The 10,931-nt window shown below is 30.5% G+C and overlaps 1 protein-coding gene across 1 annotated transcript; it reads right to left on the minus strand.

The window, feature by feature from the left end:
* Positions 1 to 6,954: 6,954 nt before the first annotated feature.
* LOC105790001 (arogenate dehydratase/prephenate dehydratase 6, chloroplastic) lies at positions 6,955 to 9,017 on the minus strand. Its single transcript, XM_012617368.2, has one exon. The coding sequence runs from the start codon at positions 8,384 to 8,386 to the stop codon at positions 7,094 to 7,096; it is 1,293 nt and encodes a 430-aa protein (XP_012472822.1). The 5' UTR covers positions 8,387 to 9,017; the 3' UTR covers positions 6,955 to 7,093.
* Positions 9,018 to 10,931: the final 1,914 nt, after the last annotated feature.

A 10,931-nucleotide genomic window follows, 5' to 3' on the forward strand; every position in this document is an offset into this window, starting at 1 on the left:
CTCAGGTTACATTTTAGTCACTTACGTTAATGTGTTGTAACATTCTAGTCACTGAGCCGTTAATTGCCGTTAACGATGTAACGGTAAGCTGACGTGGCACGTTAAATCGTCATTTCAAAGAAAAATTTTAGGTTAAATTATGCAATTGGCCCCCCTAGGGTTTTAGGGGAACATGATCGTGTGAGGAGTCGTGTGGTTCACAAGGGTGGTCTATACGCCCATATGGTTGGTCGTCCGGCCCTAATTCTAGGCACTATTTGTCTCGATTTACTTGTAAAAGAACACACACCTGTCATCGAGGTCTCGAGCGACGTTCCTCATGTTCGAATCTGGTCTAGGGTACCTAAATCGAGTCCTTCAAACGATATTTATGCTAGAATTAATAACGGTTTTCAAGATCACTAGGAATTTCAGCAAGATTCGTAAAAGATCCATTTATTTGGAATTGGTTACCGGAATTTGATTTGAACTTACCGACTCTTGGCCAAAATTAGGGATGAAATTGACAACGATTCGCTAAACCGATAAAAACACAACGGAATGAAGGGTGATTTGATTCGGGAAACGAAATAATTATCAGTAATGGAGAAAATTATTATGGAAAATAAAGGAAAGAAAAGAAAATAGGAGGAAATATAAAGATTAGGGGGATACAATTCTCTTTAGGTTGGAAAGGGAAACAAAATTCTACTATGACTAGTAAAATGGATTAAATAGCTAGGCTTAACAAAATTTGGAGGGGCTGCATTGTAAATTATCCATACTGCCGAAATTAAATGGCAAAAAAGAGGAGAGTGACATAAGTTGAAATTGGGAAAGCGAAAAGGCTTAACCATTTGGGCACTCTTAATTATTTTTTACTCTAATTTAATATATGTTCAAGTATGGTTTTAATCATAGGTTGCTAAACAATAAAGAAAAGAATTGGGAAAAGTGTAGCTAAACTACAGATTTTTAGTGAGTTTCAATTAACCCCCTATATGTTGGGGTGTTACATTTTAGATTTAAGATATATTTTATATTGTATTTATATTTCATCCAAAATTAATGAATCTAGTTATGGCTTCCATATTTCAACATATATTTGGCTCGCTATAAGTAGATACGTTCGATTATCCGTTCAAGTTTGAATATCCACCCGAGATATGTGAGAGTTTGGGTAAAAATACGAGGCTCGAAAAATGTGATTGACTAAAAAGTAGCGTCGTTTAAAATATGAGTCGGGCTTGGACTTCAACATTCAAGACCTAAGCCCGAATCAACCAACCCGTTTTATACTTGTGTAATATATTTTTATTTTATCTTTATATATTAGGTAATTTATATCACATAAAATTAAATATATAATAATACAATACAAACATTAAAAAATGTTAAAAGTTGTTTAAATTTAAAATTTTAATAAAATAAAATTCATCTAAAATACTAAATATTAAATTAAAATAGTATATTTCTAAAAAATAATATGACGAACCTGAAACGTGCTTCAAATAGTCATTTATAAATATGGGTGGACTTTAAGCCCATATTGCTGGTCAAGTCGGGCCGAGCATAAAATACACTAATATCATGAATAAGCCCGACCTGAACTCATGAAATTTTTGGACTCGAGAAGAAGAAATGATAGTATTCAAATCCTGCTTATAGAAATAAAAAAAGGGTTAAATATGCCATAAATCCCTATGCTTTTTGAATATTTGTAATTTAGTCACCGTAATTCCATTTTCAAGTATTTAATCCCTCTACTTTTCAAATTTTAAAATTCAGGTCTAACTATTAAACATTGTTAATTATTTTTGTTAAATTTGTTGGTTTGACATTTTGAAATAATAATAAAAACTTAGTAACCATGTTATTAAAAAATAATGTTATAATGAAATTGAATTTAACAAAAAATTATTTAATAATATTAACAGTTAAACTTAAATTTGAAATTTTAAAAAGTAAAGGAACTAAATCATTGTAAATGAAAGTACAAAAATAAATTTCAAATTTTCGAATAATACGAAGACTCATGACATAGTTTAACCTTAAAAAATTTCATTAACAATACACCTGATATTAATAATGTGTATATAGAGAGGGGCGAATACATAAATTTTTTAGAAAATTTTCATCTTTTGGATTTCAAGGCGCTTGCTTGCTTCCTCAAATTCGCCTATGTATATATAAACGGAAGGTTGTGGAGTGGAAGAGCCGACGTACGTAAGCGAGAGAGGAGAGGATCGTCATTGGCTTTCAACCACTAAAACTAAAAGCCACCACAAAGCCTACATCTCCACCTACCACACACACCCCATTTTCCTCCTTTCATCATGGTCTCCTCTTCCCTCACCAAACCTTCTTTTTCCCCTTTTCCATTTTTTTATTATTTTATTAAGCACCTAATCTAGATTTAGCCTCCATATATTTATTAATAAAAAATTACTCCAAATCCAATTTTCAATTATCATTTCCTTATTATAGTAGTAAAACTTCTTTTCACTGGCGGTAGAATTAAATTATATATTTTTACGATTTTATCATTTTAATAATGTATATGTTTATAGTTTTAAAGAATTAAAGCAAGATTTTATCGTTTTTGAAAGGGCTAAAATATAATTTTACCATTATTAATTTAAAATTTTATAAATTATAAAGAGCCTAAATGAAAATTTTTTATTTTAGGAGCCACTGCATTTGTTAATATGTTTTTTTATTGTTATAAAAGACCTTTCAAATCTCTCTTAATTTTGATGTTAAATAAATGGCCTACTTTTAAAAAACTGAAGCGATTTAATTCTTATCAATTTCAAAAGTTAGCAACTAAGGACAATTAATCATAAAAACAATATTTCCGGTTGATTGTGCATAATTTTGATTGGTATAATAACAAATTTATCCTTCAAAATTTTCACATTTTGTCAATTTGGTCCTGATTTAACAAATTATCCTGCGACATTTGCGTAAATGTGTTGAATTTTTTAAAATCAAGACCAAATTGACAAAAAAAATGTAAACATCGAGGGCTAAATTTGTTTTTTATACCAATCACGATTATGTATAATTTACGAAAGACATTAAAGTCTTGATTAATCGTCCTTAATTGCTCACTTTCAAAATTGAGAAGGGTTAGATTGCTTTGATTTTTTAAGAGGGACCCATTTGCTTAAATTCAAAATAAAAAGCGACTAGAGAGGTCTTTTTATCAATTTTTTTAAAAAAAGCAACATTTAGTAATTTTCAAACTTGATTTTTATTTTTATTTTTTGTCCATAGTAGTTTTGGAGCTTAGCAAAATTATTTAATTTGATCTTTGAATTTGTATTTTGTTAAAATATGATGATGTGACACACTAAGACTATGCCACATTTATTTAAAATCTAAAAAATATATAAAATAAAAATAATTTTTTATTAAAAAAGTGACAACATAGAATTTCGTGTGAGACAATCTCAAAATGCCACATCATCATACATTAACACAATCCAAGTTCAGGGACTAAATTGAGAAAATTTGTCAAGTTTCAAGACTAAATATTTTTTACCTTTTCTACATCCAACTGATAATATATTTTATTAATTGAATTTCAACTTTTAAAATAAATATTAAATATTAAAATACCACATATTTAAATTTAACATAAATTCATTAATGTTGTTATCACTTGTACTTTAAATTTTAAAATAGATTAAATGGAGGGACTATATTCTTAAACTTAAAAGCAAATTCACTAAATTTGAAAAATCGAAGAGTACAAAGATTGATGCATAATTAAACCTTTTAAGACATAATTTCTTTAGTTTTGTTTACACTTTGAACTTGAAGAATACTTTTATCAGAGATTATGTAAAATAGATATATAAATTATGGTATGATTTTATCTTAATTAATTTCACAATTGATTTAACTTTTATTGAGTTTTATTTTCATAAATAAGGTTAAATTATTTCACCATGTATCGTTTTTATATAAGTTTTTATTTAAAAAGTCGATTGAGTATTAGTTCGATTGGTATGAGTATTGTGCCAATGTAGGAGGATCTAAGTTCGAATGCGTTGATACGCATTATCCTCCTATTTATGGGTTAGGGAGGGGCTATGTATAGTTCTAAGTATTGCATAAAAAAAACATATATCGATCAAAACCTATTTATATTACTTTTTGATCCCTTAAAAAGTCTCTAGTTGGATATCAAAACCTATTTATATTACTTTTTGATCCCTTAAAAAGTCTCTAGTTGGATATGTTTCCCTTAAAGTAGTTGTTTGGAGTAAATTAAAATTTTCTAACTACATATTGATATAAACAATATTCTAGATTATTTGAGAGATAATCTTCCGGTTTAATTTTGTTTATTTGTTTCAGTCGAATTCTGATTAGTCTAAACTTTTTTTTTATTTGACTTATAAATTTAGCTTATAAATAAACTGTTTTACAACCTTTAGAACTCATAACACTTTTGGAGAATTTTGTGTCTACTGATTCTTTATTTTCAGGTTTTGGGGTTTAGTTTTTATCTCCATCTTTTGTATTCTTCGTTCTTTTGTCATTATAGTAAAATTATCTTTACCCATGGTTGGGTTTTTCCACGTTAAATTTGTGTGTTCAAATTCTCAATTTATTCCGCTATTTTTACTTGTTTATTGCTTAATCGGGTCGATTCCCAACATAGATCGATGTATCAGATTAATTCGAAAAGCTGCATACATGATAAGTGCAATTATATTGATAAATTTAACTATTTGATTGTTAATATACTAATCGTAAAAGATTATAAAAGTGTGTAAAACTAACATCTGTAAATGAATCTCTCTACAATAATATAACATTAGAATTTTTTAAATGAAAAGAATTTATTTAATTATGTTGGAAATAGAAAATTTTCAATCAATAATAATTAATATAGATCTAGAATTTTATTTTATTTTAGGTTTGGTATAAGTTACCTAAATAATTGAAGGGAAAGGGGACCAAGCTACATTATTAATTAGTTAAGTCTAGTGTCTAATAATACCATAATGCAATGCAAATCTAGGGGACCAAAGCATCTTTATTAATTAGTTTATTTGTATAATAATGAATCGGACCAGTTAAATTGAGAACCAATTGAGATATTGGTCTGAAAAGCGATATCAGATTGATGGACTCACAAATCTGTACGAATCGACTAAATTGGTGGTTGAAATAATTTTTTTATATATTTTATGAATATCTTTAATGATTTATTTAATCGGATCGATAAATTGATGACTTGACCGATTTAATTATCAGTCCAATTTTAAAAACCTTAGTTGTGATGCAATTGTAATGCAAATCTAATTTACAAAGAAATAGCTAAATGGTACCACCTAATAAAAAGTATTTAAAATATACAAAAACTTTTATTATTATTTTAATGTGATTATATCAATTAATCCATTTACATAAATTTATAGATTTTCTTATTAAACCAAATTTAAAATATTTTTTATATTGCATTTTAAAATTAACCATGACAAGCCTTCACCTACCCACTTGTTGAAGGCTTTGCTTTCTAACTCATCCTTTGTTGTTGGCTAAAAACTCATTATTTTTTTTAAAAAAATATTACTTTTTATAAAGTAAATTAATTTTTTATATAAACTTAGTAAAATCTCACATGGTCGATTGAATATTAATTCGACCGGAATGAACATTGTTACGAATGTAAGAGGACATGGGTTTGAATGCGCTGAAACACATTATTCTCTTATTTATGGGTTGGGGAGTGACTATGGGTAGTTCTAGACATTGTGTCAAAAAAAAATAGATATAGTCAGAACTTATAATGAAACTGTTAAAATAAAATAAAATCTCGGATATAATGAGACTTAAACTTAAAATATTTTAAATTTTAATCCATCAAATTTATAATTTTAATCAAAACTTTATTTAATTTTTACATAATTTTTAATGAATATATATTTTTACATAAAATTATTTTTATACTCAAATATTTTTTATCAAAACATAAGTTAATACTTATTCAAATGTGTTGACGGACTGAACATTGTATTCAACGCACTCATAATTCTCCTTCATGATTTGTTTCCTTAACTTGACCCGCTGACTCGGTGGCTCGTTTTTATTTAAAAAAAAATTATTTTATATTTATATATTCTATATTAAGTTTAAAATAAATTATACAATATTGAGTGGAAATACGATAATACAATTTAAACTCGTGCCAATTTGGATTAAATCTTAATTTAGAGTTAGACGAATAATCCGACCTTTGGGTAGGGTAAATTTTTTTATTGTATAAAACTAAACTAGCTTAAGGCATGTTGGATCGAATAATAGGAAGTTTAATGTTTTAAGTAAAAGTTTATGTTTGAATTTTTTAAATGGAGAAAATAGGATTGGACGGAGTATAAGTTTATTAAAATCGACCAATTCGCTTAAATCGATTCCAATTAACTTAATTTTATAGTTGAATCAATTTTAATCTTGGTTAGGATAAATTTATCTGTCGGTTATCAATTATTAAATTTATAATCGAATCGTTTAACTTAACGGTTTAATATATATTTTAAATTACTTTAAATATATAATATAAAAATTGAAAACAAGTCGATATTGATAAATGTTAAATTATTTTGATTAGGTCGATCAGGTTAAGTCAGTTAAATATAAAAAATATAACAAACTGATCGACAATGGCATATGGGAGGGAGATAGGCAATCGTTTTGGCCCCTAAAATGAAAAATTTTAAATAGAAATCACAAGTCAATATGACAATAAAATTGTATTTTAATCTATTTTTGATTCCCTAAAATAATCGCCCTACCGACGGACCTAGCTGATTGCTCACTTCTGACTTATCCTTTATTTAGGAGAGATTTAAAAAGAAAATAGAAAAGGAAGAAGAATAGAGTTGGATGACGAGATGATATTCACATTTCAAACACGAAAAAGAAGAACAAACATTGGAAGGACTTAAATTGACTATATTTACCCAACAATAATGCCATTTTTGGTTGTTGTTGAATTAAAAATGATGATAATAACAAAAATAAAAAGAAATAAATTAAAAATTAAGTTCAACATATATTTTGGGCTTATTATTTTGTTTTTTCTTATTTTTTATTTTCATGGGTTTGGGCACCAAGGCGTCATATCCATTGGGTAACTGCCTAATACCCTCAAGAAAGAGGTGAATTCTTGAACCTCCGCCAACGCGTTTTGAGCTCTGACCTCCGCCATTGACGCTTCAAAATCCACGTAAAACATGTATTCGAAATGCTTCGCCGTTCCTACATTGGCGTCGTCGACTAACCGGATCGGCCGGTTACGGTGTGGCCGTGACTCGATCTTCGTCAAACTGATGTTCCTAAACGCGAACGCCGACAACACTTTGAAAAGCACGCTGGTTCCTTCTTCGTGTGCGAAGACGATGCTCGTTTTGAACGGCCGGTCCGTGCGTGGAATGATCGGATCACGAGCTAACATAACGAAGCGCGTGACATTGCTTGAATCATCTTGGATCCCGTCAGCGAGGACGTTGAGTCCGTAGAGTTCGGCGGCGCGTGCGCTCGCTATGGCTGCTGTGTCACGGAGGTTGTTTGTCGCGATATATTCGGCGGCTCCGGCTGTATCATCGACTGCTTCGCGCGTGACGTTGAGGCCGAGTTTGGTGACAGTGTTTTCACACTGTGACAGAGCTTGTGGATGAGAAATGACGCGCGTCAAATACTCTTTCCTAACTCCCGGGAGAGCTAAAAGACAGTGATGGACAGGTAATTGAACTTCACCGACGATATGGAGTCGGTGACGGAGGAGAAGATCATAGTTCCGATGAATCGAACCGCCGAGTGAATTTTCCACCGGTAAAACAGCTCGATCAGCAATCCAAAGCTCAACCGCTTGAAACGCAACTTCAAACTGGTCACAAGGGATAGCTTCACAATTCGGATAAGCTTTCCCCGCCGCAGCTTCCGAGTAAGCACCGGGAACTCCTTGATAAGCCACACGCAACTGTGAACCGTGCATCGGAGCAGGAGACAAATCGGTAATAGTTAACGGCTTCTGTGGAGGCTGTTTAGCAGGTGGCTGAGGCTTGTTCTTCTTATCTAGAGGAACTAAGTTCAGATCCAAGGAAGTTTTATGACCGTTAACAGCCGCCGCCAGGTGATCGGAGGCGGAGGAAGTGTTCGATTTGTCACCGGAATCTTGATCCTGAGAGAAGACTTTGCTAGACAAAATAGCACACGAGCTTTGCCAATCCACCCGGCTTGAACCGACTCCATTGGGGAATTGAACCGAATCAGAGTGATACACACAACGTACAGGTACAGCTAACCGAACCGGCTTATCAAACCGAGGCTTCGATCGGCGAATTATAAGGTACGAATTAAGATTTTGCACGTGAGAAATTGCCTGCATGTTTTCTTCTCGTTTCCCTTTTATTAAAAATCACACAGAGGAAAGCAAAGGAAAGACGAAGGAAAGGAAAGCGTTAAAATTTTAGGATTAAAAAAAGCTTGTTGTTCTCTTTGGAAGAAGGGAACGTCAAGCTGAGAAGAAAGAAAGGGGGAGAAGGGAATTTATATTAAGAAAAGGGCCTGCCAAGTTGGTTCGGTCAATCTCACACCTACCCCCTGGCACCTTCTCTTTTTTTATTTTATTATTTTTCATATTAAAACAAATATGTAAAAAAAATTGTGTCAATATTGGAGTTACGAATACATAATTGTAAGGTTAAATTTTTTCATAACTCCTTATACTCTTTACAAATTTAAAATTTAGTCCTTGTCCTTTTATTTCCAAGAATTTAATCTTTTAGATTTCAAAATTTAGGTCCAATTATTAATACTGTTAATTTTTGTTGTTGGTATAACATTTTGAAATAAAAATATTATTAACGTGGTAATGAACTTGAATTTAACAAAATAATTTTAACGATATTAACAGTTGGACTGAATTTTGAAATCTGAAAAGTATAGGGACTAAATTTTAAATTTATGAAGAGTATAAGGACTTATGACATATTTTAACCTTATTGTATTCATATTTGATTTTATATTTAGAGTTAATTGCATTAGATATCCCTAAATTATGACCATCATTTTAAATTAGTCCTCAAATTTCAGAACGTTCTAATTACATCCCCAAACTATCAAGACTATATCAATCATGGCATGCCAAATCTTATGTAACTAAATTTAAAATGATAACTTTTTTAAAAATAAGACATTGCAACATAACTTTTAAAAGTAAAAGCTAATAATAAACTAAAACTGGAAAAATAGAAAATGAATAATAAAACATCCATAAATGCTTTGAAAACCTCAAAACTAATATTTTACCAAATTCATTTTAACAATATTAATTTTTCTTAAAATTTTCATTTTAGATTAGCAGTTAAATTAATGATTCTGGTAACAGAAGGATTTGATCGATTTAATGTTAGTAATTTGAGGATGTAATTAGAATGATTTAAAATTTGAGGACTAATTTAGAATAAAAATCATAAAAGGTTTTGCTAACAAAATATTTCGTATAATAATTTTATTAAAATAATAAATACCTTAAACACAAACCTTTCAAGAAAAAAAACTCCTTTCTTTAAATATCAATAATATTTTCTTTTGATGTAAGTGTACGTATTTATTGTTTTTACTCAATTCACTTCTTCCGTATATTAGGGTTAATTACATAAAAAGTCTTCAAATTGCGGTTCAACTTCTAAATTAATTCTTGCATCCACCAAGGCATGGATTCGAATCCTGCTATGCATAAACTCTTCCCTTTTTATAGTTTCTCTTGTGGCTCTCGGCCCAATTATGTGGATTTCCCCTAATTTGTAGCTCTTAACATTCGACTTTCGACACCTCCATGTAAACTCTTCCCTAGAGACACCTCTTTTTCGAGGGACGTCTCTGGACCTTCCCTTGGGAAACACAATACCTTATTTGATGACGATAGTACTGACAACTATATAAAGGGTTGCATGGTAACATACTCAATATCAATATCGATATCGTATATTTAAGTCATTCATCCGCTTAACCATTGCATGGGCAGGGGTGAATATAAGAAGGGCATGCAAGGGTCCTGCCTCCCTCCCCCACATGCCCAAATGGAATATTGTAATTTAGCCCATTCAAAAATGATAAATTTATAAGTTAATGTATAGTAAAATTGCACCTTGTTATATGATTATAATAATAACCCGACCTGGAATCCGACCTAGGGTTCGACCCTTATTATATAATAAGATTCTACAGATATCTCAATAGGAGATCGGTTTCTTCTTCTCTACTGCTGGATTAGAATCTTCTCCATCTCAAGGGGGGATCGACTTCTTCTCTATTGCTGGACTAGAATCTCCTCCATCTTCAGATTCGTTGATCTAATATATCAACACACCCTCTACAAATAAAAGAAAAAATTGTTCCCTTTAAAAATGATGAAATCATAAACTAACGCGTGATAAAATTATATTTTGACCTCTAAAAAATTTACAATTCAATTTTGGCCCCTAAAAGAACTTCTAGATTCACCCATGATCATAGGCCTTCTACAAGTCTATCAAATTTATCATGGAGCATATTTAAAATATATATGGATTAAAACATAAAAATTTGTACCTACTATACAAACATAAAACATATTTAGAATATATGAATCAAATTATAAATATTTGTATTCTTATTGTATAAGTAACTTGAATCCGACCATTATTCATATGATAAACATGCACATATTCAATTTTTATTCATATGTTTTAATCATTTAATAATTGAATATATTTTTATTATTTAAATAATAATTTGGGTCGAATAAATATTAAAAAAAAAATTGGACTTATTGTTGTGGGAGACAAGTCCATGTATTGTCTGTCCAAAGATGGGCCAAAAGTACTAAGGACCATTCGGGCATCACGTGAGGAGTCCCAACTCCCAAGGCAAAGGCCTACGGATGGGAG

Source organism: Gossypium raimondii, chromosome 8 (assembly GCF_025698545.1).
Source record: "Gossypium raimondii isolate GPD5lz chromosome 8, ASM2569854v1, whole genome shotgun sequence".
NCBI classification, from domain to species: Eukaryota; Viridiplantae; Streptophyta; class Magnoliopsida; order Malvales; family Malvaceae; genus Gossypium; species Gossypium raimondii.